Source organism: Sorex araneus, chromosome 1 (genome assembly GCF_027595985.1).
Source record: "Sorex araneus isolate mSorAra2 chromosome 1, mSorAra2.pri, whole genome shotgun sequence".
Classification (NCBI taxonomy): Eukaryota; Metazoa; Chordata; class Mammalia; order Eulipotyphla; family Soricidae; genus Sorex; species Sorex araneus.
The window spans coordinates 7,711,758-7,739,719 of record NC_073302.1 but is presented as its reverse complement, the minus strand read 5'-3'; the positions used below and the strand labels follow the sequence as shown (position 1 = coordinate 7,739,719).

At 50.4% G+C, this 27,962-nt stretch overlaps 1 protein-coding gene across 2 annotated transcripts in view; it reads right to left on the bottom strand.

Moving 5' to 3' along the window:
• NR6A1 (nuclear receptor subfamily 6 group A member 1) overlaps nt 1–27,962 on the bottom strand; it is a 204,748-nt gene that overhangs the window by 10,651 nt on the left and 166,135 nt on the right. Inside the window, exons 3-7 of one of the 2 annotated variants that reach the window (XM_055122465.1) lie at nt 27,531–27,773; nt 14,699–14,754; nt 11,410–11,564; nt 9,230–9,457; nt 7,584–7,838 (exon numbers count right to left, since the gene is read on the bottom strand). In XM_055122465.1, coding sequence (XP_054978440.1) covers nt 7,584–7,838; nt 9,230–9,457; nt 11,410–11,564; nt 14,699–14,754; nt 27,531–27,773 — 937 coding nt within the window. The remainder of the gene's footprint in view (nt 1–7,583; nt 7,839–9,229; nt 9,458–11,409; nt 11,565–14,698; nt 14,755–27,530; nt 27,774–27,962) is intronic. The other variant, XM_055122470.1, reaches the window with a different exon arrangement.

Genomic DNA, 27,962 nt, shown 5'->3' with positions numbered 1-27,962 from the left:
ACAAAGGAGATGAAGGTTCAACGTGGAAGCAGGAATTCATAAAGCGAGGGTCGGGGGAGAACAGCTGAGTGACTTCAAGTGCCTGCCCTGTGAGCATGTGGTCATGAGTTCAATCCCTGGTACTGCCACACGTGCTGAATGCGACTCTGACAACTCTCCTGCCGCCTGTGATGTCCAGTGTGTGATTACCACAAAGGGTGCGATCCCCGGCAATCACTGCTACTACAAAGACGTGTGAGTGTTCCTGGCAGGAAGTGTGATTTCTGGCACGCAGTGTGTAAACCCCCACAATGACGCCCCCCCTCCGCAACACCATACTGTACTGATAACTCGTGTGCCTCAGCTAAAGAGGGGGACCCCCAGAGAGTATGTGCAAGCCAAGCACTGTAACCTGGGGCCTGACCCCCAGCGAGCACCCCACTACCAGTGTGTGAGCACCACAGCCAAGCATGAGTGTGCCCCCCCCATTACTACAACAATAAACGAAGGAAAGGGGAGAAGGACGGGAGTGACAGGAGAAAGAAGAGAAGAAAGGGCAGGGGAGGGCTGCAGCAAGGCGCGATCCAGCGTGGGGGGGGGGGTGGGTACAGTTCAGTGCCCCCAGGGCTGCGGTCAGTCACCTGTGCAGACCCTGGGCACTGCAGAGGGCAGCTTCCATCACACGCTGCCACTGCCGGCCGGGGCCTGCTGCTTCGACAGCCGCTTGCACTGGCACTCGCTGGCCTTTCTCAAGCCGGGGGAGCTTGGGCCGCAGTGTCAGCTGGAGCGACTCCCACACACTTCCAGGTGGCGAGGGCTGGAGTGGGCTGAGCCCAGAGCGTCTGCTACCCTGTTAAACCCAACCCTTGGCTGGGTGCTACTTGTCAGGCACTTTTTAAATATCCTACATATATCATTTCACTGGGTTGCCACAAAATATCCACAAGTGGTTATTCTAACTCTCTGTGCTCACATGTGGAAACAAAGGCTCCGGCTACTTCCTGCTCCCAAACCCCGATTCTTCACATTCCACGGTCCCGGTACCCTGTGAGATAAGTGTTATCCGCTGGGGGTGAGGAAGCAGAAGGGCCCCTTCCCCGGGGCTACGGCGAGGAGGGGGTCGTGGGGCCACGGCTGGAGCCTGAGTTTTCTAACTCAAGTCTGTTTCTCTCTTAGCACGGTGCGGTCCTCTCCTTCACTGCACTAATCCTCTTGGTTTGGGGGCAGTACTGGATGGTGCTCGGTGGTTACTCCCGGTCTGGTGCTCAGTGACCAGTTTGGCAGGGGACTGAACACAGGCCTCCCGCGTGCAAAGCTTAGGAACGCTTTGAGCCCAGGCGTATTGTTTTTCACGGGTGCCTGGCAAAGCCCGCGGCCCTATTCTGCCCATCCGGCCACGGGCATCCTCAGGAGCTCTGTGTTCCCACGGAAACTCGGTCTGGACCCAGGCCCAACTTCTGCTGGCTCTGCCGGAAGGCCCCAAAGTGCCCCGGCAGGGCCATGGCCAGGGAGCGAAGCCGTCCCGGCACAGGACTGCTGTTCCGGAGAGGAAGAAGGCCCCGGCCCCAGACTCCCGCAGAGTCCACAGGGCCGGGCCGGAGAGCGGAGACAGCAGGCCAGCTGCACTGTCAGCATCTGCCTGGTGGCCGCGCGGTGCAGCCCGCGGAGATAACACGCGCCCTCTTAATCAGCACCTCTCGCCCCGCGTGCTGGCGCCGGCACCGCAGAGCCCGCAGGTGTGCGGTTATCAGCCGGACACTCTGCCAGCAGTGCCAGGCCCTGGCCAGGCTGAGGCTGGGCCCGTGCAGCTGCTCCAGATCGGCGCCTTCCCCCAGGGAGAACACCCCCCGCCCGCCTCTCTCCCAAAGGCCCTACGTCGGCTCCCGCCGGGCAGTGGTGGGGAGCTGGCAGCGCGCCCGGCAGCCCCCACTCCGTCTCCACGGCCTGCCGGGGAAGAGTCCCTCCAGAGCCCGCATCCCACCCCTGGGTAAACAAACTGCTCTCTGTTCCGCGGGCCCGCCTGCCCGGCCACCGCGCCTCCTCCACAGCTGCGCACTCCACACGTCCCGCGAGTTATCAGCGGGCGAGGCAGAGCGCTGGACAAACACACCCATTCTTCTTCCAGTTCCCGCTAGACACACACTCTGCGACAAGGAAAACATTCCTGCCACTATCCCCCAAACCACTGGACCATTCAGGCCGCAATTGAAACTGACACCGAGTAAGTTATGTCCCATTAAGGGAACCGGCAGGCCCCGCCGCCTCTTCCTTCTTCGTCTCCGTGCACCTACCCCCAGGAGCCAACCTTCCAGGACCTGCCACCCCGGGATCGAAAGCGAGACTCCAGGATGAAAGACGAATTGCGGCTCCAGAACTCATTCCAAAAGGCCAAAAACAATCGAGAAAGCTAGGGAATGTAGTGTGGGGCCAGTGTAAAGAGGCCAGTGACCTAGGGCATAATCCTAACCTGTACTTTGCAAGCTTTGCTGGCCTCCTGGTTTCACTTTTCTGAATCTCATGCTCTGCACTCGTAGGACAGGGACAGCGAGTGAGCACAGAAGCACAGAGGAAGGTGGAGGTGAGGGCGAAACAACAACAAAAACCTGAGAAGCTGGGCTGGAGCCATAGCACAGCGGGAGGGCGTTTGCCTTGAACGCATCCCATCTGGTCCCCTGAGCACCGCCAGGAGTAATTCCTGAGTGCATGAGCCAGGAGTAAGCCCTGTGCAAACACCGGGTGTGACCCGAAAAACAACAAAAACAAAACACCTAAGAGCACTTCTGATGGGAATCAGCATAAGAAAAATCTGCAGGGGCATCCCACGTGGTCCCCTGAGCACTGCCAGGACTAATTCCTGAGTGTGACGCCAGGAGTAGCCCCTGAGTATTGCCGGGTATGACCCAAAAAGCAAAAAGCAGGGGGAAAAAAAAGAAAGAAAAGAAATCGGCAGTTGTTAACTATTCTTCTTCTTCTTTTTTTAAAATACAATCACCATGAAATAGTTACAAAACTTTCATGTTTGAGTTTCAGTCATACAATGATCACACACCCATCCCTCCACCAGGGCACATTTTCCCATCAGCAATGTCCCCAGTATCCACCCCTCATCCAGACTCTCCCCCTGCCTCCATGGCAGACAGTTTCCCCCAGACTCTCTCTCTACTTTGGGGCATTGTGGTCTGCAATACAGATACTGAGAGGCCATCACGTTTGGTCCTTTATCTACTTTCAGCAGACATCTCCCATCCTGCATGATCCCTCCATTATTGACTTAGCGATCCCTTCTCTATCCCAGCTGCCTTCTCCCCCAGCTCATGAGGCAGGCTTCCAACTATGGGGCAATATTCCTGGCCCTTGTCTCTACTGTCCTTGGGAGTCAGTCTCATATCATGTTATCTTATATTCTACAAATGAGTGCAGTCCTTCTATGTCTGACCTGCTCTTTCTGACTCATTTCACTTAGCATGATACTCTCCATGTCCATCCACTTATAAACAAATTTCATGACCTCATTTTTTTTTTTTTTTTTTTTTTGCTTTTTGGGTCACACCTGGCGATACACAGGGGTCACTCTTGGCTCTGCACTCAGGAATTACCCCTGGTGGTGCTCAGGGGACCATATGGGATGCTGGGAATCGAACCTGGTCGGGCGCGTGCAAGGCAAACGCCCTACCCGCTGTGCTATCTCTCCAGCCCCTCATAACTTCATCTTTCCTACTAGTTAGCTGTTATTCTAAACAGCATCATCACGCCCAGTATGGGGGTCAGTGGGGGGAGAAGGCTGTAGGTCCAGAGGACAGTACAGTGGGTAGGGCATGTGCCTCGCATGCAACTGATGTGGGCTTAATGCCTGGCACCCATATGATCCCTGAGCAGTGCCAGGAGTAAGCTCTGAGCACAGCCAGTTGTGGCCCACAAACAGCCATTTTGTCAGTGAAACAACCGCACGTTTCCCGCTGCAGCCCGTGCGGGGAAACTCTCCAGATGAGGCGGAAAGGCAGCGAGGGCTCACTGAGAGTGCGCCGCAGCTTCCCTGGAAGGGGAGGGGTCTTGATTAGGGCCAGGAGCAGTCGCTGGCTGGTGCTACGATCTGTTCTAAATCAAATCCACCCAGCTTGCTGTCTGATTAACAGTCTGATTAACGAAAACCGGCATCATAAATCTGATGGCACGTTGGAGACAGGAAAGGAGGTGGCCATGCATCAGCCGGGAAAAGCCTGCTCGTGACAGCAGGAACCCACCGGCACTCCAGAGCTGTGAAAAGCGGAGGCATCTGGAGGAGTGGGAGTGACACGGGAGCAGGCGAGTAGGGAAACACCACGGCCAATTACAGACCGTCCACGCTGGGCAGCAGCTCAGCTCTGCCTCCTCCGGGCCCGGACCCGCACTCAGGGGCCTCACCTTCTAGCTCGCCCCTTCTTGGACCCCACCGCCCGGCCAGGGGAACTTGTGCCCACTGATGAGCGCGCCCCCCCCCCCAATAACCTTCCACACTCGAGAGTCCCATCGACCCAACCTCCCTGCCACCGCCTACTCCTGCTGTCCCCGCTGCTGCCCGTGGTCACCGCAGTCATGTCCAGACGATATTTTCTCTGAACCGAGTGATGGAATTACCAGCCCACTGTGTCCATAGCCGTAGCCCCCCACACTAATCTATCCTGAGATTTACAGCTACAGGGATCTCTCCACACTGCGACCTGATAACTTTCTTTCTACTGAAATCCATCATGGGATTTAACAGCTATACACTGAAATCCAAATTCCTTTGTTGTTTTTGGGCCACACCCAGCCGTGTTTGGGGATCCTGGCAGAGTTCGGGGACGTATGTGGTGCTGAGGATCAAATCCGGATAGGCCACGTGCAAGGCAATTGTCCTACCTGCTGGAATTATTTGCCCCCTCCAAATTCTAGAGACCAGCCTCTGAGCATCTTCTTGACCAGTCTTTTTCATACCTTTTGTTCCGGTACCTTTCCTTTGCTCCGCAGGATTGCTTTCCGGCTCTCTGCACCCATCAACCATCCAGATTCTCTCACTATTAGGGCTCTGGTGTTAATATCTGGCCTTCTCCCCTTCTTTATACTCTACCTAAAGAACTCGCCTCCCAGATACTGTTCAAATGTCTTTCCCTGCGGTCAGCATCCTGCTATGTGAGGAGAGGTGCCCATTCTCTCGGCTCTGGACTTGCATGCTCACTCTAGGGCCCTGTGTCTACAGGGTCGCCCTGCCTTCGAGGCTGTATACTACTCCTATTTACCGCTTGGCCTTCCGCACCAGAAACGGGCTCTCGCTGCAGGATCAGAAACTGGGTCTACAACCGGGCAGGCGGCTTGAAGGACGAGGGGTGGGCTGTGTGTGTGGGCAGCCCAGCCTCATTCCCAGTCTTGTGTGATACCATCTCCAGGGCATTCCCAGAAGGGTACCAGCTGTGACAGCCGAATCCCCCCGGAGACAAGAGGTGCTCAGCAGATGGATGCGAAATCATACAACACGCTGACATTTAACTCTCACCTTTCCTAGAAACAATTCTAGGGTAGGTCCATAGTCCCGACAACAAGCGGACTTTCAGGGTGAGACACACCTGAACGCTCAGCAGCAAGGCGGCTTCCAGAGTCAGCGCCATTCAATGGAGCTCTCTGGGAACGCGAAAATGTTCTTGAGCTGAGGGCTTACTCTGTAGTAGCAAGTGCCATTGTGGCTAGTGTAAGCCAGGAGCTGAATCTTTAATTTTACATGAATTTAAAAGCCCTTTGAGGCTGTAGACTACTAGACAATCCCGCTCTAAATTCTCCTTGGTAAGAAACTTTCCAAGGAAATAAAATATTCCTAATTCAGTTGCTACCAAGCCTCGCCTCTTTCTTGGGGCTCGGTGGGAGGGGGGCTCTGAGAGCCCTTTCCGGCCCGACCCCCAGAGGCCTGTGGAACCCAGCACTCTGGCCAGAGCAGAGCCAGAGTCCAGGTGGAAGGCAGGTCACGCTGGGGGCTCTCCTGACACTGATGGCGACAAAGGGGAAGGTCATCTGCGAGATCAGATGAACTCTGTGTGCAGGATCAAGTGTCAGCTGGGTTCAAAACTGTTATTTACAGATCGCCCTGAGGCAAGTAAGCTCAGGGATGAGAAAACATCAGCAAACAACCCGGGAGCCACTGCCCACATCATCCCTCCGCCAGCCAGTGCTTGAGGGTTGTTTTGGAGTTCGGCCCAGCTGAATTCATGGCTTCTCTTTATGCTCCAGTGTCCTGGAAGAAGGAAGATGCACCCCCGTCCTCATGCAGAGAAGGGGCTCCTTTCTTCCCTCTTTTTGATGCTCTCAAAATTACCAGGCTTGGGGGCTGGAGTGATAGCACAGCGGGTAGGGCGTTTGCCTTGCATGCGCCGACCCGGGTTCAATTCCCAGTATCCCATATGGTCCCCCAGCACCGCCAGGAGTGATTCCTGAGTGTAGAGCCAGGAGTAACTCCTGTGCATCGCTGGGTGTGACCCGCAAAAAAAAAAAAAAAAAAGATTACCAGGCTTAAAGTGTCCAGCAAAGGTGAATTATTGAAATGCCTACTTGAATGTGATTTAAACCTCATTTTTTCTGGGGGGGGGGGTCACACCTGGCGATGCACAGGGGTTACTCCTGCCTCTGCACTCAGGAATTACTCTTGGCGGTGCTTGTAGGATGCTGGGAATCGAACCCGGGTTGGCCACGTGCAAGGCAAATGCCCTACCCGTTGTGCTATCACTCCAGCCCCAACCTCATTTTTCTTATGCATGAAATTATATAAAGTAAGAAGCCAAGACAGTTCTATCAACAGATCGTGTCCTGAATTGGGGGTGTCACCATGTGCTCTAGGTCTCCAAGATGTGTCGGTGAGAGACACGTTCTAGACAGGGTCCTGGGCAATCAGGATGTGATGCACAAAGACAGAGGGGACCAGCTCAGTCCCCGCTCCTGACACCTCAGATGGAGCCCAAATGCCAGAGAGGTGACTCCATACTGGAGCCCAGTACCCAGCACTCATGGTGCCCTGAGCACCAGGATAGCACCCAGGCATCACTGTGACCCCACCCCGCACCCCACATCCCCTCTGCCAACCCCAGAGTCCAAGGCTTCCCGTTGGGCAAGCAAAAGTTCCCATTCAGCTCTGGCTCCAACCTGAAAACCTCAAGAATAAATCTGCCTGAAATTTAATTTCTCACCTGTGAAATCGGCTGAACATCACCTAGAATATGTTAAAGACTGTGAGAAAGAAATGAGAGGGCAGGAAGAAATGGCCTATCAGTGGCCCGCAATGGCTCCTGGGTACGATCGCTGGGCTGGAAACTGCAGCTCAGAACTCCACCCTGGAGGCAAAGTGTTTCTGCTTTCTCCGGAATGTTACTTTACTTCCATAATCCAGCTGCGATCGTATGACCTTCTTAGCACCCTATGCTTCGGTCCAGGATACCTGATACAAACTCCCTGGGAAAGTAGTTACCATGCTGTGATAAGTCCAGAATCTGATGCTCAGAGAACTGACTGGAGCGACAGAGCCGGTGGGTGGAGTCGCAGAGAGCCCGAGTCTTCCCTGCGCCCCCCTGCCTTGCACGGGGCGCATCCTCCCGACAGGCAAGCCTTACCTGTGCAGTTCTTCATCGGAAGGCGAGTATTTGGCAGTGACGTCGGCCAGCTCCCCAAAGATCTGCTTGCTGTAGACAGTGAGGGAGGACAGCAGGATTAACTCCTGCCACGTGGAGCTCAGCAGGCACGTGTAATCTTTGATTGAGAGCTCACAGAAGAAAGGCAGTTTCTTGATCCAGGCAATTTGCCTGAAGAGCAGCTCATCAGCCAGGCGGCAGAGCAGGGCAAACAGCTCGGCCTGGGTCACAGCGTATCTGGGGGGAGGAAAGGGAGAAGTCACTTCCTCGGGCCAGAGCGGAGGGTACCGGGAGAGGACACTCCGGAGGGCACAAGAGGGCTGGCAGTGGCAGTGTGCTCCTTGCCCTGGGCCGAGTACCGCCAGGTCTTCGCTTTAGCCTAATGATAAAGGGGTGGGTCTGGGCCAGCTGCAACCTCCGGAGAGGCGGGAATAGAAGGATGCAGACAGGAGAGGCGGCTTAGCCATCTGTGCACCCACCCAGACGGAGCAGGGCTTTGAATGTAGGTGGCCAGTATGTTCCATTCCTCCTGGTAAATTCCCCTTCACTCCTGCATTAGAGTGTGGCTTCGGCCCACACAGGGACGGTCACTATACTGAGCCTCGGGGCCGGCCAGCCAAGAGAGAACAGAACCTGCTCAGAAACATTTCCTGCTCTCACTGCGCCCCCTGGTGGGGAGAGACGGGGACTCAGGCTTGCGCTGCCGAGAGAAGAGCCAAAGCATTTTTCACATGGATGTGAGGGGCGAGGGCGGGGAGGGGTCTCCATGATTTACTGTCCAGGACTGGAGGCACAAATCTTCGCCATCATCCTGTGCCCGGACTAATAAAGATTTTTCTGGTCTTCTGGAAGATATTTTTCACTTCTTTTTTTTTTTTTTTTTGGCTCTTTGGGTCACACCCAGCGATGCACAGGGGTCACTCCTGGCTCATGCACTCAGGAATTACTCCTGGCGGTGCTCAGGGGACCATATGGGATTGAACCTGGGTCAGCTGCCTGCAAGGCAAACGCCCTACCCGCTGTGCTATTGCTCTAGCCCCTCAGCATGCTGTTTTTTTGAGGGGGGCTGGGGGGAGAATGGGGGCATTTAAGTTGTGGTAACACGCAAGCCATGCTCCAGGCCAAAGGAATAACTGATCCAGCAATAGGAAGGCCGAAAAGCCGAACTGTTATCTACGAGGGGAACGCCTGGCTATTCCTTCCACCCACTGGCTAGCAGGCAGAGCACGCATGGCGCCTCTGTGAAGGCTAGTTGCTAGGGAAGCAGGCGGTGACCGGTGAGGGTCCCGGGTGCCTTGCTGAGGAGCCGACACCTGAGCTGTAAGTGTGGGTTATCCCCACACTTACAGCTTATCTCCGGTGCAGTGTTCAGACCCATCCCACGGCCTGGCTTACCCAGGCCCACGCAGGAACCACGATTCCACGGAGACTGACAAACAACCCCACGGCTCTGAGAAAAGCTGCTCAAGAGAATAACGATGCAACATGACTGCCCAGGCTAAGTACTAAACCGATCTCTGCAGCTTGAGATTTGCTCTCCTAACGCGCTCGTTCTGAAGCCCGGGTGCAGCAGCAGGGCGGGGCGGGGTGGGCCGGGCTGGGCAGCAGACTCCCAGACTCCCACTCACCCGTCCTCGATCAGCATGGGTGTGCCCAGCGGCTCCAGATCCTCGGCCGACACCAGCTGGTGAATCAGACTGTAAGACTGGGGGTCCAGACTGCGAGCTTGGGGGGGCAGCAGTGGCGAGTGGGCGGAGTAGCTAAAAAGGTGCGGTATATACTGATAGTGTGGCGGGACGGACACCCCCATGTACTGCTCCCTGAAGGCCATGAATCCATTGAGCTCCACCGACCTACTGGGGAAAGAAAACGTCACGTCAGGCAGAATCCCAGCAGGACGGCGCCCCGCAAAGGAAGCAGCGACGGTCTCCAGAATGGTTCCACACGCGTCTCCCTCACTGGCAGGAACTGTGCGGGGGCTGTGTGCGTTACTTACCCCTGAACACCTAGCACCAGGCAGAGCAGGTACTGGACACATACTGGCTGAATGGCTTCTTTGCACAGTTATCACTACAGAGTAGTTTTTTTTTTTAAATTAATTAATTTACTTTTTGCTTTTTGGGTCACACCTGGCAATGCACAGGGGTGTTTCTCCTGGCCCTGCACTCAGGAATCACTCCTGGGGGTGCTCGGGGGACCATATGGGATGCTTGGGATGGAACCCGGGTTGGCCGCATGCAAAGCAAATGCCCTACCTGCTGTACTGTTGCTCCAGTCCCACAGAGCGTTTTAAATGGAAACTCGTGGAATAAGTTACAGAGGTGGGTGTTTGGACCTTGTAGTGCTAGGAAAACGGAGGCATTTGACAGGTTAAGTGCTTGCCAGACCACAGAACAAACCTATCAGCTATGAAGGAATAAGTGGTAGCAACTCCTGTATTTAAATGAAGAATAAAGGAATAAGTAAATGAAAGTTGCAATATCAAGAAAAAGCAAAATCTGATCTTCCTTTTTTCTTGGAGAATTCTTACCACTCTGTCCATCAGTTTAAAAAATCCCCCCTGAAGTTTCACCCAGATCCATCTGTAACAGAATGAGGTAAACTGACTCAAGGTCTGATTTGGTAAGGAAGTTTTAATGGGGGCTGGAGCCACAGTACAGTGGGGAGGGCTCTTGCCCTAACATCTGGACGACCCAGGCTTGATCCCCAGATAGTCCCCTGAGCACTGCCAAGAGTAACCCCTGAGCATCTCTGGGTGTGGCCCCAAAACAAACAAGAAAAGTCAAACAGAAAGTAAGTTTTCCTGGGGCTGGAGCAACAGCAAAGCAGGTAGGGCGTTTGCCTTGCATGCGGCTGACCTGAGTTCGATTCCCAGCATCCCATATGGTCCCTCGAGCACTGCCAGGAGTAATTCCTGAGTGAATAGCTAGGAGTAACCTCTGAGCATTGCCAGGTGTGACCACCCCCCCCCTAAAAAAAAAGAAAATAGAAGATGAAAGTTTCCCTGGAATAGTTGCCGCCATTTATTTCCATACTGTCTATGACTGTTTTGAACGAGAGCTGAGCAGTTGAAACCAGACTGGATGAGATGTAACCTCAAATATTTACCATCTGGCCTTACACGCAGTTTGTCAATTCTGATTATATAAGAAAGGTTCTGGGGAGAAGAGATTTTTCTTGGTAGCTAATAACTAATCCACACAAAGCAACTAAGATTCTTGAGCCACTATGTCTCCAAACTAGTGATAGCAGCAAATCTGACAAACTGCAAGTTTTGCTTCTTGAAACTTACAAAACGAAAAAATCTTCCTGATGTAATGAAATGACGGTTCAATATTGTCACATGGTTTATTGTAGAAAAGTAAATGAGACGAAAAAGCTAATTCAAGCATTCTCTTAGGTGAAGAATGTATGGGCACAGATAGCATCTATCACATTTATCAGTCTGCAGAAGAAATTGCTGACATTTTCAAGGTCTTCTGCAAGAAATGGGCTGGGAAATGTACTTTCCATCATCCGGGGTCTGACCCCTAAGGCTGAGGGAGCAAGAGCCCCATGGCTGGGGCTGGAGCGATAGCACAGCGGGGAGGGCGTTTGCCTTCCACGCGGCCAACCCGGGTTCGATCCCCAGCATCCCATATGGTCCCCCGAGTACTGCTAGGAGTAATACCTGAGTGCATGAGCCAGAAGCAACTCCTGAGCATTGCCGGATGGCACAAAAAGAAAAAAGGGAGAGAAAAAAAAGAGCACCGTGGCTGAGAGAGACTGGCAGGAACACTCAGCCCAGAGGTATCCCTTGGGAGCTCACCTGGAGGACAGGGTGGAGCCGGGAGAGGGCTGGTTGCTCTCTGAAGCTCTGTTCCCAGGCGAGCTGTGGTCGCTGTCACCAGGGTTGCTCCAGTGATTGGCCTCCTCCTCGAATTCCTGCCCAGACATGATCCTCTCGATCTCTTCCTCGGATATCTTTGGGAAGGAATCGACACGTTAGGCTGGATCCGCAGGATGCCCTCTGCTCCTGCTTCGGAGAGAAACTCTTGTTCCCGCACCTCTCTCTCCACACTCCAGGCCTCTCACGGCTCTTGGGACAGCTCGGTCGTTCTTCTTCTGGGCACGTTGCTCATCCTGGCCTTGCTCTAACTTACTGACCCCGATTCTCCCCCTCTGACCTTGAATCTGTTCCTAGCCCAGAAACACTTTTCTTGGGCCATACCCTGCAGGGCAGGGATCACCCCTGGTAGAGCCTGGGCGACCATAGTGGTGCGAGGGATTGAACTGGGGTTAGCAATGTGCAAGGCAAGTGCCGTAACCCCTGTACTCGCTCTCTTGGCCCAACAACTCTTTAATAACAAACTTATTACTAGTCCTTTAAGCCTCAACTCAGGGAGGGCTGGAGAGGCAGTACAGTGGGTAGGACACTTGCTTTGCACACGGACAACTCAGGTTTGATCCTGGGTACCCCAGAGAGACCCCCCAAGCCTCCCTAAAGAACAGAGATGGGATTAAGTCCTGAATACTGCTGGACGTGGTCCCAAAACAAAAGACTCAGCTCAACTGCTATCTTTTATGTGAGCCCTTGTATTATTACTAGGCAGGATTTTTAGTCTCATGCACTCCTGATCCTGTCTATTCTGAGAGAAGCAGGATAACATAACTGTTAAGCATGTGAATTCTACAGTCAGACTATTTTCTCGTGGTACAATCTTGGGCAAACCAACCAAAGCCATTTAAGCCTATGTTCCGGAATTATTTTTGGTACTTCAGCCACTGGGTGGTGCCCGAAAGATGACGCAGTGGCTGCAAGCGCCCGCAAGCATCGAGTCGAGTCGTGATCCCTGGTGCTGCTCACGACAGCAAGTTCCTCTGACAGTTCCCGCAGCTTTCCTGTCTGGAGTCAGCATTGCCACAATGCGTGTGATAGCCCGGGATGTGGAGAGCCACACACAAACACAACCACCGGAAATGTGAGCAAGCATCCCAACTAGATAAACCCTCTGACACGTGTATATGCATGCATGTCAACCAGAGTATGAGGCAAACCTACTCACTGGGGCTGACTGTGGGAGTACCACAACCTAGATGGACAACCCCAAAAAGTACCACAATCAAGTGTGTGGCCTCTAGACACCACAGTGACAACAGCAACAAAGAGAAAGAGGGGAAAACAAGCTACTGTTAAAAATAAAATATTGACAGCTGAAAAATAAACGGATACATTACCACATATTTAGAAAAAGTCTTATGGAAAGCTGACAAAGATTAACTTTATCACTGTTTTTAGGAGCATTTATGATAATGGATGATAAAAAAAATCATCTACACTACCCAGAGCAATGATAGTATTTTAAAATGTACTGAAAAAGACGCACGTAGGGTGATAAAACGATTGTTCACTTATCAAGTGCTAATGATGTACCTTCCTGTAGATTTTCTGAGTGAGGAAGATGTTCCTCAGTCTAATGAATTAATATTTAGCTGAACGGATTAATTAATCAATCAATTAATGCATTGATATTGGGCTGGAGCGATAGCACAGCGGTTGGGCGTTTGCCTTTCACGCGGCCAACCCGAGTTCAATTCCTCCGCCCCTCTCGGAGAGCCTGGCAAGCTACCGAGAGTATCAAGCCCGTGCGGCAGAGCCTGGCAAGCTACCCGTGCGTATTGGATATGCCAAAAACATTAACAATAAGTCTCTCAATGAGAGACGTTACTGGTGCCCGCTCGAACAAATCGATGAGCAACGGGATGATAGTGACAGTGATTGTAGCTCAGGCAATGGACTGGTCTAATATCATATTACGTATTAAGTCTGGGCTTGAGTCTGAGGAAGAGACCCAAGTATCCAAGTGTTAAATTCTGTGGCCCAACGACTACACCATATAGGGAGTGAGTAAACAGTTCTAGAAGGACTGGGCCCAGAAGATCCTTAAGGGTCTGCCCAACAGGAAGTATCCAGCTGGGAATGACAGGTGAGATAGGAAACCAGACCCAAGCACTTCCGGCGTGTTCTGTCCTCTGCCACAGCGAGAGAGGAGTGTGGTCTGACCTTGGCTTCCAGCTGCACGACGCTGGCCGTGTGCCGTACGTGTCAAACCTAGTCTAGCCTCGTGGCCTCCACCAGCTCTGAGGGGCTTCAGTCAGAGCCCCCGGAAGTGGTTTAGCATTTGGACGGCACCTGCCATTCCTTACAGACTCACCTCCAGATCTTTTTACAAGTCTTTTAGTCTTTTAACCCCTAGCAGGAGTGAAAGCTGTTTGCCCCCTACTTTCCCTGCAACATAGCTAACTCCTCCTTTCTCTTCAAGGTTCAGGACAAACTACTTTTTCTAGAATGCTTTCCTGGTGTTATCTTCAATCCCGAACCATTACTCCAGGCTGAGCATAAGGTAATTAGCCCCTCCTTTCTGTACTCCCTGGACAGAATACCATTATGTCTAACTATCTGATGAGGTCTGTTTCTTTGGCTACCCTTCCCATTAGATTCATTCGTAATACAGGATGGGTCTGAATGAGCATCATCATCATCCCGACCCTATAAATGAGTCAGTGAAGTTTCTGCTAGTAAATCTCAGGTGTATCTAACAGCAAAATAGTCTTGAAATGTTTGCGAAGGTATCCACAATTTTAAGTGACTGACGCTACCCACTCCCAGCCCCGCCCAATCCTCTGGCCGAGTTAGAACTAGAGTTTTCTTTTTTGTGAAATCCATCACAATATAAGTTTTATATTTATTTTATTATTTTATGTATTTAACATTTTTATAAAAACCCACTTTTGTGTGCAGAACTTATATATTTATTTAGGTTTTGGGGGCCACACCCAGTGGTGCTCAGGGCCCAGTTGGCTCTACGCTCAGGGATCACTCCAGGCAGGGCCCAGGGGACCACAGATGGTGCTGGGGACAGACCAGTGTAAGCTGTGTGCCAGGGCAGCACCTCACACACCGTCTCTGACCCTGCATGTGAGGCTTTAACAGAAAGTCTCACAGGAGGGAAAGCAAAGATGGCTCCCCCAAAAGCAGGTGAGAGGATCCAGGTGCACAGCAGAAGAGTCTAGAAATCCTGGGTGGATCCCAAAGCCTCGTGAGGCCCAGAACTCACCTGGACCGGCCCAATGCTCTTATTCCTGCCTCCGGGCATGCCGTCCTCTCTGATTGCTGGAAGGAAACACAAGCCGGACAGTCAAGGCAAGCGCACGCAAACGAGGCACAAACAGACATCCCGCCCAAACCACTGGGAGCAACCGGTGACATGAGATTAAAGCACATACTCTTTTTCCTTTCCATGATTCCAGGCTGCCTCATAGGCATGAGATCCTTCCGGGTCTCTCCAAATACTGGATACGCACTATACAAACCATACATGATCAATAAACTCAACGAAGGGGATGACGTCATGAATGGCCCCACACTTAAAAAATCCCAGGGGGGTTGAAGAGAGCTCAACAGGCGACAGCACGTGATTCTGTTGCCGTTTTCTTGTTTTGCGGCTACACCTGGCAATGCTCAGGGATTACTTTTGGCTCTGTGCTCAGAAATCACTCCTGGTAGAGCTTGGAGGACTGTATGGGATGCCGAAGATCAAACTTGGTTCACACACGACTGTCTCCTTCCGTCAGAGGGTGCAATAACACACACACACACCTGTCCCCCTTCCACCGGAGGGTACAGTAACACATACACACACATACACACACCTGTCCTCCTTCCATCGGAGGGTGCAGTAACACACACACACACACACACACACACACACACACACCCCTGTCCTCCTTCCATCGGAGGGTACAGTAACATACGACTGTATTCACTTGGACTGGAATGATCTAGACGTACTAACCTCTTGACGTGGGAGTAAATCAGAATAACCAGAGAAAACCCACATAAGAATGTACAATTTCTTCCACACAGCAGCCATGGCTAGGAATTAATCTGTTTTCTCATCAACATGACAGCAAAACAACACTGGATGGAGAGTATTCAAAGAATCAGCTGTACCTGCTTCCAAAAAATATTTAACATGAAAACTAGAAAGTCCTCAGGTCAGGGTGGGTTGCCTCAAAAAGGAAGGGTTCTGGGGACTGGAGTGGTAGTGCAGTGGGTAGGGTCAGCCTTGCACGTGGCTGACCCAGGATCATTGTGCCACTGCTCCAGCCCTCGACGTACTACTTCTTGGCATCTAACAGTTCCCCAGACAAAAAAAAAGAAATGACATAGGCACACCTATGTTCATTGAAGCCCTTAATAAAGTTGTAGTATACATACTTAATGGGATACTGTGTAGCTCTAAGGAAAGACAAAATAATGCAATTTGCCAAGATACGGATGGAGCTAAGAGGGCATCATGCTGAGTGAGGTCAGAAGGAAAGGGCTAGTACAGGACGGTCTCTCTCCTGTGTGGGGCTCGCGATAGGTAAGGAGAAAGAGAGCGCAACAGAGAGACAGAGGCAACAGCCGAGAGAGCCGGTCCGCAGAACTGAGTCCCCAGTGGACGGAGAGGGAGGTGTCTGGGGCCCTCGGGAGAGGGAGGCAGGCAGTCTGGCGATGGGTGTGGTGGTGGAATGATATAAGCACAAAATCACCATTAACAATATTGTAAATTACGGACTCTCAGTCAATAAAGAATTTTTTAAAAATCAAGCTGAAATAAAGACACCCTACTGAATGGAGAAAATACCTACAAGCAAGACAAAAGGCTAATCTTCAAAATACATAGCACTCATACAACTTAATGACAAAAACTCTAATAATCCCATCAAAAAATGGAGAAAGGGTATGGAGATGCTTTTCTGAAGAAGACAGGTAGGCAGTAAGCATGTGAAGAAAGTGGTTACTGCAGAGAGATTTTACAGGCTTTACACTTGGCTTTGCTTACAGCTGATCCAGTTAGAATCCGCAGCCCCACCTACGGTTCCCCCAGCACTGTCAGCAGGAAGACCCGAGCACCCCCAAAAGGCAACCCCCTGGCCATCAAATAGTGTTAGTGATAGCTGTTGTCATAACAACTATCACTAACACTATATGTTATATGATTAGTGTTATTATGATAAGTGTCACTTATCAGGGGGCTGCAAATCAAGGTTTTAAGTTTTAATTTTTGTTTTTTTGGACTGCACCTGGCTGTACATAGATAGGGCTTACTCATGTTTCTGTGCTCAGAGGTCACTCCTGGTAGTGCTGGGGATCAAACAAGAGTTGACTGCTGTAAGGCAAGCACCCAAATCAGTGTGCTATCTCTCAATCTCTAGAAATGTATACTTAAAATGATGACAACGTACCATCTGACACCAACGAGAATGGCATATATCAATACAAAAGTAACAATCAGGGGCTGGAGCGATAGCACAGCGGGTAGGGCATTTGCCTTGCTCTAGGCCGGTTCAATTCCCAGCATCCCATATGGTCTCCTGAGCAACGCCAGGGGAAATTCCTGAGTGCAGAACCAGCAGTAACCCCTGTGCATCGCCAGGTGTGACCCAAAAAAGAAAAAAAAGTAACAATCAATGTTCTTTGTTGTTTCACCAAAGTTCCCATACAATCTAGCAAGTTCACGTCTTGGAATCTATTCCCAAAACACAAAACCATTAATTTGAAAAGACGTACAAGAACTGGAGAGATAGCAGGAGCCAAGGCGTGCTCTCTGCATCCTATGGACTCCAATTTGATCCTCGGCATTTCACGTGGTTCCCTGAGTATCCCAGGGATTACTCCTAAGCATAAAGTCAGGAATAGCCTCTGAGCACCGCTGGGTGTGGCCTCTTTCCCTGGGTAGGAAGATATACGCATACCTATGTTCACTGCAGTGCTTGGTTCAATAACCACAATGTGGAAACCACCCACATGTTCATTAGATGAAGGAGGCAGAAGTGTATATGTATGTATGTACAGTGGAATGCTACTCGGCGGTCGTAGTGAAGATGAGCCATGGGTGGAGCTGGAAGACAGGCTGAGCAAAGCAGGCGAGAGGAGGACAGACACCAGCTCTCACTCATTTCAGGCACACGGCGAGACAAACAAGGGAACAGGCAGTATCCAGCGATGACAAACCCTCAGCCTTGATTACAAAACTCAGATCAGCAAACAGTGGGAGGAGAAATGAAGGAAGGAAGAGGTGGGCTCGAGGTGGCACAGAACAGTGGACAGCTCAGGGACACTCTGGTGGCCGTGGGTGTAGCAACTGCCTAAACGATAAATATTATTAACATTATTATAACCATGTCACCTAAACTGTGTGAAGAAAATCATTTTAAAAGGTGAAAAGAATTTTCAAAAATTCCAAGGTCTTTGGGCTGGAGCGATAGTACAGTGGGTAGGGCATTTGTCTTGCATGCAGCCGACCCGGGTTCGATCCCCGGCATCCCATATGGTCCCCTGATCACCGCCAGGAGTGATTCCTGAGTGCAGAGCCAGGAGTAACCCCTGAGCATCGCTGGGTATGACCCAAAAAGGGAAAAAAAAAAAATCCAAGGTTTCAGCCTCAGTGTTGCGAGAGCGTTACCAGCCCCATCTGTGAGACGGAGGCCACACAGCCTGCTTTATATGGCTGCTGTGAGTCTGGGGGTTTGGGGGGGACGGGAAACAGGCAGAGCCTGGTTTAGACGCAGATGCGTGGCTGGGTGTCGTCTCAGAGCTTTCTCTGTATCTGATTTTAAATTCGTTTTTTTTTTTTTTTTTGCTTTTTGGGTCACACCTGGCGATGCACAGGGTTACTCCTGGCTCTGCACTCAGGAATTACCCCTGGCAGTGCTCAGGGGACCATATGGGATGCTGGGAATCGAACCCGGGTCGGCCACATGCAAGGCAAACGCCCTCCCCGCTGTGCTATCTCTCCAGCCCCTCTGATTTTAAATTCTAAAAACCCTTACGATTCCTTTCAAGGAATTGTATTGTTTCAGCATCCGTGACAGTCCTCAGTGGCGTCTGTTTCCATATGTCTTACAGGTACCGAACAGTGATCTGCCACTGGCAGATACAACACTGATTCTTTTTCTTTTTTTCTTTTGGTTTTTGAGTCATGCCTGGCGGTGCTCGGGGCTTACTAGTGACTCTGTGCTCTGGAATCACTCCTGGCAGAGTTCGGGGGAACAGACTGGCACTGGGAATTGAACCCTGATCAGCCACATGCAAGGCAAGCACCTTACCCACTGGACTTACTCTCTGAGGACTAAATACATCATAAAGATTTACTCTATCTTTAATTTTATCTTCTGATATTTTGTATGTTCGGATTGTCCTTTAACTATCTGGATCAATAAGGAAACATATATGACTGACATATACTTTACGTTGTGTTAATCTGAGTAAAATAAATCCATTAGAAAAGTGTCAGTATTAGTCCTACTGAAGAGATTCTTCTTTTTTTTGGGGGTGGGCGGTGGTGGTGACCCATACCTGGAGGTGCTCAGGGCTTAACTCCTAGTATAAGGGGTGCCAGGAATCAAACCCAGGCTGGTAGCATGCAGGGCAACTGCCCTACCCACTGTGTTGTATCTCGGACCCCTGAGGAGATTCTTATAGTGATGCTCAGGGCTTACTCCTCTGTGCCCAAGGTCATTCCTGATGTTGCTTGGGGGTCCGTATCGGGTACCAGAGATTGAACTGGAGTCAGCTGCTTGCAAGGCAAGCATGTTATCCCCTGGGCTCACTCTCTGGGCCCTGAAGCAAAGGATTCTAAGGCTCAGAGAAATGGAGAATTTTGCTTAAGATGACAGAAACTGAATAAGCAGCATCAAGATGAAACCTAGACCATCAGACTAAAATTAACATTTCTTTCTCTGCTGGTTTTTCGTATGGTCTATGTGTATCCCTTATAGGAACACACTATAGGAAATGCAATTTTAAGATAATGTAAGTATATGCCACACATTTAAAAGTACGTATCTTCCATATAATGAGGCGTTAAAAAAATCCTTTTGCTTTAACAAAATCTGACATAATTAAGACTATAATATATATGCTTTGCGGCCGCACAATATCTTGTAGCCTACTTCTCCCTCTGGGAGAAACTGGCAAGCTTCTGAGAGTTTCCTGCCCACATGGGACAGCCTTGCAAGCTTCCCATGGTGTATTCACATGCAAAATCCAGTAACAAGCTGGATCTCATTCCACTGACCTTGAAAGAGCCCCCAGTGCGACATCGACATCGACATCCGACATCGACATCGTTGGGAGTCAAGACAGACTTCTAAGATCTCAGGGAAAGGACGAAATGAGAGGTTACTGAGCCCGCTCGAGAAATCGATGATTAACAGGATTTCGTGATCGTGATAATATATACGATAGTTGTGGGTTAGTCAGAGAATTGGCGAAGGTCTTCAAGGTGGCAAGAAACGAGTGGAGAGATACGACAGCAGGCAGGGCCCCTTAAGCACTACCAAGAGTGATCCCTGAGTGCAGAGCCAGTAGTAAGCTCTGAGTTTCATTCACCAGGTATGGCCCAGAAGAAACAAACAGATGGCATGAACTTGTGAAGTGACGGAAACAATTCATTTTTATCGCAGTGCCAGTGTTAAAGCAAAACTGTGGATCGTATTTTAAAGCTTAGCACACTCATCTACGCTACCACATTTACTCTTCACGAAAACCTTGGAAGGTTTACGTTATTGTATCTTATGCAATTTAGAAAAGAGGAAAATGAAGTTCGGAGAAATAAAGGGCATTGTTCAAGGTTGCTCAGGGAGGAAGGGACAGAGCTGAGATGTCACGCCTCTTAATTCTGTGTACTGTGTACTGTGCTGTGTGGCTGTACCGAGCGACACCTTTTTCTGCAGGGCTGAGGCAAGGTGAGCTGGAGCACGTGGCTGGGTCTGATCTCTGGCGCTGCTGGCGACAGCCCCTGCCCGGAAGGGGGCGCTCTGTGTACAGGACTGCAGAAACGGCTCTGCGGGACCTCCTGTCCACGCTGAAGAGAAGACGGCCCCAACCTCAGGTTTTCATTTGCCCAGAAGCCGCACAAGCAGCTGCTTTCACTAGCCGGGAGCTCGTGAAACCACCACTTGTCCCTCGCCTGTGCCCCAGCAGCCATCCACACGGAGAGGCGCAGAAGGCGGAGGATGCAGGGCCGCCTGCACGTGCCGGGGCTTCCTCTGCTCAGGCGGCGCCCGAGCTCCCTGGCGTGGCACTCAACAACATCCGAGATCTGGTTCCTCTGGAATTTTGACTTCCCATCTCTTGCTTCAAATTTTTTTTTTCTTTTTGGGTCACACCCGGCAATGCACAGGGGTTACTCCTGCCTCTTCACTCTGAAATTACTCCTGGCGGTGCTCAGGGGACCATATGGGATGCTGGGATTCGAACCCGGGTCGGCTGCGTGCAAGGCAAACGCCCTCCCCGATGTGCTATCGCTCCAGCCCCTCTTGCTTCAAATGTTTAAGCAGCTATAGAGAACTAGCTGTTGATCTCTGAACAAGCCGTGCTGTTTCACACAGCTGTGTACTTATTCCAGGAGAGGGATGTTACAGTGGGAAGCCTGGCAACGCTTTCGAACCCAAGGGAACACTAACCAAGGGAGTCAACCAATACAACCACTAAGACAAACTTAGCAAAGTCTCTTTTTATGTTTTTGGGGTCTCCACTGCAGTGGCCTGGGGGCCAACTCCCAGTGGTCTAGTGCTGCTTGGACCTAGTGGTGCTCAGGGGTCCCCAGGGGGCGTCTGGTGCTGGGACAGAAGCCTTGGGCATGTCTTGCTCTACGGCTCTGAGTTATCCCTGGCCCACACCATGTGCTTTTAACATCGTGCACTGAAGATTCTCCACAACTTTGCTTTTGTGGAATTCTGACAAAAAATGCATAACCGGAATCTAATCATGAGGAAACCGACAAACTCAAGTTGAGGGATAATATACAAAATAAATGAGCTGCTCTCTTTAATGTTAATGACAATTAACTGGAATGACAATATTGCTGGTGCCCTCGGGAGCAGATCTATGAACAACAGGACGACAGTGCTACAGTGTCACCAAAGAGCCCCGAAACCGGAGGCGCCATTTCAGACAAGGGAGACTACAGAGGTGTAAAAACCCGAGTACAGTGTGTAAGCTGATACTGGCTCCTAGACAAGGATAAACAACATTCGGATGGTGGGCAAAATCTGGGTTCTGGTAATAAGTCAAGAATCAAGTTAAATTTCCTGATTTTGCGAACAGTACTATGGTTATGTCCGAATGTCTGTAACTTGTTCCCTAATAGTTAATATTCACACACACGGGGCTGGAGCGATAGCACAGCAGGTAGGGCGTTTGCCTTGCACGCGGCCGACCCGGGTTCAATTCCCAGCATCCCATATGGTCCCCTGAGCACTGCCAGGAGTGATTCCTGAGTGCAGAGCCAGGAGTGACCCCCAAAAAACAAAACAAAACAAAAAAATCTTTCATGGGGAAAAAGTATCTAAAGTCAGATGAAACATTCCAGGAAGACGAAACCACATGTAGAAATTTTTAGAGCACTAGGGTGGAATCCGGACTGTGTGCAGAGCAGCAGACAGAAAAGGGAAGGAGCGAAGTGGCTGATGTCCAAGCCAACGGGTCTTGAAAATCGTCTGGAGAGGGTGCAGGGGGTTAAAAGGTACTTGCCTTACGTTAACACAGAGGCAAGGGTACTTGCACACAGCTGACCCAGGTTGATCCCCAGCACCCGGGGCAGTCCCCTGAACCTGCCAGGAGTGACCCCCAAGCACACCCAAAAACCAAAAAAGAGGGCTGGAGCGATAGCACAGCGGGTAGGGCATTTGCCTTGCACATGGCCGACCCGGGTTCGATTCCCAGCATCCCATATGGCCCCCTGAGCACCGCCAGGGGTGATTCCTGAGTGCAGAGCCAGGAGTGATCCCTGTGCGTTGCTGGGTGTGACCCAAAAAGCAAAAAAAAAAAAAAAAGGCAACAAAAACCAAAAAAGAAAAAACAAAACAAAACAAACAAAAAAACCCCAGAGGCCAATTTATCCTGTGGACTGCAAGTTGAGTATGTGTCTGACAGATAATGGGGCAGTAGTGGGGGCGAACATATAAAGCCCACCCTTATTTAGACCTCTCACTGCCCTGCTAATTCATTTCCTCAACAGTCCACCTCCAAGGTGGAAAAAGGTATCTGTATTCAGAGACGGAGAAGAGCAGAGGGCTGGCTCACATGGGTAGGGAAGCTCTAGCCATAAAAGGCAGGAGCTTAAAAAAAAAAAGTAAAAAGTTTTAAAATTTTTAGATAAATTAACACTTGTAGAAGAGTTGCAAAAATAGGGGCTGGAGCGATAGTACAAGGGATAGGGCGTTTGCCTTGCATGTGGTCGACCAGGGTTCAATCCGTGGCATCCCATATGGTCCCCGAGCACCGCCAGGAGTAATTCCTGAGTGCAGAACCAGGAGTAAACCCCTGAGCATCACTGGGTGTGACCCAAAAAGAAAAAAAAAAAAGAAGAAGAGTTTCAAAAATACTGCAGAGAATTCCCATATATAATACACCTAGACTCTTGTCAACACCTTATATAACTGGTCACTTTCCTTAACACAAAGAAATTAACCTGGGCATGACAGATAAATACTACTTAGAGTACAGACTTCACTCAAATCCCCCCAGTCACTCTGCGCCCCTCGAGGACCCTGCACTGCGGGTGCGCAAGCAGCCTCCTCCCACTGGCAACACTCTCGGTCTTTCCTTGTCTTGTGTGTCCTTGACACTTTGGGGGACCCTTTTGGAGAATGTCAGTTACTCTGAAGAATGTCTCTCAATTTGAGCTTGTCCGTTTCCTCACAATGAGACAGAAAACAAATCTCCCTGTGACAGTGTACGTGTAAATGGGCCTTCTTGGTAGCCCACCGGGGGGACATGATGTCAGGGTTCCAGTCGTAGCATTGACCTTGATCTTTCTGGGTAGCTGCCAGAATTCCCTACTGAAAATTATTGTTTTTCCCTTTGTAATTTCAGAATATTCTGAGACTATGCAAATACTATTTATGTTCAAACCTCTGCTCTTCTATGTTAACATCCACAAGTGCATCTTATCTGCAGCAATTATTACCATGGTGATTTTCTGTTTTCTTCACTTCCTCTTATATTCATCAGAATTTTTTCTATAAGGAAAGTCATCATTTCTTTATTCAATTATTTCTATCAGTATGAACCAAAGGATATTTTGTTACTTGGGTCATACATGTATATATGGTTATTTTGCTGCCAATTCTAGCCATTAGAAGTATTTTCATGTTAGCTTCTACGTTGATATTTCCATTTCCTGTCTCCCCTCAACCCCATTAAAAAACAAAACAAAACAGCGCACTCTAACTTTAGCACCAAGACACGTAAGGTGCATTTTCTCCTGCCTCAGTCCTATAATTAACCAGTTCTCCTTGGTGCTCTGATTCCCTTTACTAATAGAAAGTAATATTTGGGTCACCACATGTGTTCACTGCCATTGGGATGTCCCTGTTTCAAGCTCCTCTCAATGACTAGGGCTAGAAAATGTCTGTATCTACTGACTCGTAGGCACATATGTCTCTATTTTCATCTGTCTGCCTATCCAAACGGAGTCCATACTGGGGCCTCTGAATTCAATCTAGCACTGGAGGTTTCAATCAACTGTTCCTTTTTCCTGGATTCACAACTTTTCTGATGCAAGCAACTTGACTCTCATCTGCAACTCACGTATACAAACACAGTGACAGGATTCCTAACCTATAGCCTCGAGAGGAACGGATTTACAAACAGAGTGCTTTGTTTGTATGTGGTTCTTTTTGTCTTCAGCCAAACAATACAGTCAAATCATTGTTTTCCAAGGTCAGCTCCTTCCCCTCTCTCCCTTCACTGTGGTTCTGTGATTTATTTCTGGTAGGTGGATTTGTCACAGTTTGCAGCCATTCCGCCTCCTCCCACCCCCAACGCCCACATAGTGGTTTGCATGAAAAGTAAAAGTGACTTATTTTGATGAACAGGTTTTGAAAATGCCCAGAATTATGTGCTCGACACATGAGCTATGGAATAGTTACAGCTATTCTATACAGAATAGTCATATTTTACTCAGCTATATATATTCTATATATTCATACACATATTAAGTTATATTTTACTTAGTTATTCTATATAGAATAGAAAGCTCCATCAAGCCAAAAATATTATTATTATTATTTATTTTTTTGCTTTTTGGGTCACACCGGGCACAGGGGTTACTCCTGACTCTGCACTCAGGAATTACTCTTGGCAGTGCTCAGGAGACCATATAGGATGCTGGAATTGAACCCGGGTCGGCCGCATGCAAGGCAAACGCCCTACCCGCTGCACTATTGTTCCAGCCCCCAAAAGCCAAAAATATTTTAATGCCGACAGCAAATTCTGCTTTCTCAGTACCAACCAGAAGGTGGCAGGATTCCCCTCTGAGAGGCGCCTTTCACGGCCAACCAAGTCTGTAGTGCAAGGCTAGCAAGGTTCTCTCTATCCCTCCAGGGCCGCCTTGCAGCTTCTGTCTGCGGCAGAGAGGATGTGGGGTTAAGCCTTGTCCCAGAAAAAGGTGCATTCATTAGAAGTCTTTGACTCTCCAACACCAACTGGATAGCAGTCAAGAAGGCAGTGTATAAAATATGCTTTGACAGGCAAGGCGCCTTGCGTGGGGTCAACTTGGGTTTGATACCTGGCACTGCTATGGTCCCCTGATCACTCTGAGCACAAACCCAGGAGGAAGAGGATTTCCAGGCACAGGAAAAAACCTGAGTCAAGTTGGAGGCATAGGAAGTAGGGTCTGGGCAGAGAATGAGGTGGGAAAGACGGGGGGGAAGCTGCTAAAAGCTGAATGCTCTATTAAGGTGTCTAATACTCAGAGGACGTCCAAAATGCCACACGGGGGGCTGGAGCAATAGCACAGCGGGTAGGGCGTTTGCCTTGCACGCGGCCTACCCGGGTTCGATTCCCAGCATCCCATATGGTCCCCTGAGCACCGCCAGGGTTAATTCCTGAGTGCAGAACCAGGAGTGGCCCCTGTGCATCATCGGGTGTGACCCAAAAAGCAAAAAAAAAAAAAACAAAAAAACCAAAATGCCACACGGTAGACATGGGAAGAGGCCTGTCCATGTGTATGGCATTCTGATGAAGAACACCTTACAGTTGAATAACTACTAACTGGCAACATAACCACCAGTACACTGTTGGTAAATGGATCGTAACATCTATTTTAACTTTTCACACACAGAGTCTGGGGCCAGGATGTGGCTCAAGAGCCCCAGTATATGCCCTGCACCACCACATGCCTCTCCCCAGCACTGGAGGTTGTGGCCTGACAGCCCCCCCCCCCCCCGCCTCCCCATATGGGCCCCCTTCCAAAAGAAAAGTTTGAATGCACTCTGAAGTATACTGGATGTCTGCATTCATGAACGCTACAAAAACAACTTGAACAGTTCATGAATCTGACAATCCCACCAGCCCTGCACAGAACATATGCTTAATACCTCACACTGTCATATTTACATCCTTTAGAAAATCCTGAAAGGTAAAGGATTATTTATCATCTGTGTGGGGAGGGGGTACTCCCAAGGCTCAGGAGGGCTGGTGACCCCTCCAGGTGGTTCTTGGGGCAAACAGGCAGAAGGTCAAGAATGAACCGGGCACCCCTGGTGCTGGATAGGGTGCCACCAGGGTCATACCTGGCAGTGCTAAGTAAGGGGTTCCCCGAGGCTGCGTGTGAAGATGCCTGGAGAAGGACATGGTGCCAGGAATTGACCCAGGGTTGGCTGCAAGCATGTCCAGTGCTTTGGCCTCTGTATTTCCCATTGTAAAGGTAAGACATGTGAACAGCAGACAAAGCAAACCGCCTAAACTTCGGAGCTGGTCTGTTCCCCTGCTGGCTCCTGCCTCTTTCTCTTCTCTTCTGTTTCCCAGTCTCCCTCTGCAGGAGCTCTGGCCACTCACACAGCTCTATCGTTGCTACCATCTCGCTCTGTCTACACCTCCACAAACCTAACCGCAGGCAGGACTTTCCACCTCAGCTCCAATTCCATATATTCAACTCGGGGTCTCGGAGAGTCACGGTCAGTGTCCGCTCCATGCTGCGCTCTGAGTCGGACTTTTCTCCTACGAGTACCTTTCGCTTAATCTCAACCTTCAACTTCCAGTGCCGCCCAACACCCAGCATGTCACTAACTTCTCTGAGTCTCCACACGGTCACACCTGTGCCATTTCCCCCTTCATGAGCTTCAGATGCCTCCTTTCTTTCTTTCCTACATTCTAGGTGGGGTTTTCTATGTCTTCCTAAGCATCCATTTTCCGCATCTGTCCTCTGGATTTTCTGATCTCCTCAGACGGAACACTGAGCTACTCCCCCTTAGCCTAATGGTTCTCAGAGAGCTGTCCCATAAATCCCAAACCCTCATCAACCTGGATGCACGTTTCTGGATATGCCTCGCCTCTGAGGGTGCTCTGATTGCAGCAAACAAAATGAGGGCGCACTGAGGAAATGTGTGCGTTCCTGACTTTTCATTTAAAGCTGCTCCCCCTGTCAGGATGCCCTGAAACACCATGCTAGAATATATTAATCTCCGGAAGTTTTTTTTTGGTTTTTGGGCCATACCTGGTGGTACTCGGGGACCACGCTAGACTAAATGCTTGGGGGTTGCTCCCAGCAACGTCGCCGGGACCAGGCAGTGCAGGGGACTGAACCCGGGTCCCCGCATTCCAAGCATGCCCTCAGCACACTGAGCTCTCTCCAGCCCGGATCTGACTGTTTACTGGGGGTCTGTTACACGAAGCCTGTGCATTTTACTCCCCCGGAAGCCTTATCAACCCACCAGGCTCTCTCCCTGATAAATCAGGACATCACTACAGGCAGGAACTGTGACAGATACATTCTGGGGTTGAGGACACAGTACAAAGCCTGGAACTTAGTGTGGGCACGGGAAATAACGGTCGTTACTCACTGACACTCAAGTAGAAAGGTGGGTGGTCGGGGCCCGAGTGCTACTCACCCTTCCGATTCATCCCCATCTGTAGGCATTTGAGAAGGCGGCAATACTGGCACCTGTTCCTCTGCTTCCGAGACATGACACAGTTCTTGTCACGACTGCACCGGTATACCCGCTTGTTGCAAATGCTCCTCTTGAAAAACCCTTTGCAGCCCTCACAGGAGATGATTCCATAGTGCAAGCCTGTGGCGCGGTCCCCGCAAATGAGGCAGGTGCGTTGTTCAGCCCGATCATCTGGAACAGAAACTGAACACATTCAAATTAGGACAAGAGAGAGATGATGGCTATGCTCCTCAACTTCTAAAACAAGCGGCCCAGCTCTGGGGAGATGGGGAGTGCCAGCCTTCCGCGGCCAAAGGGCTCCTCTGCAGCTCCCGTCCAGGAACAAGTCCTTGCACCTGCAGGAAGATACCACACACGCAGCTTCTCGCCCAC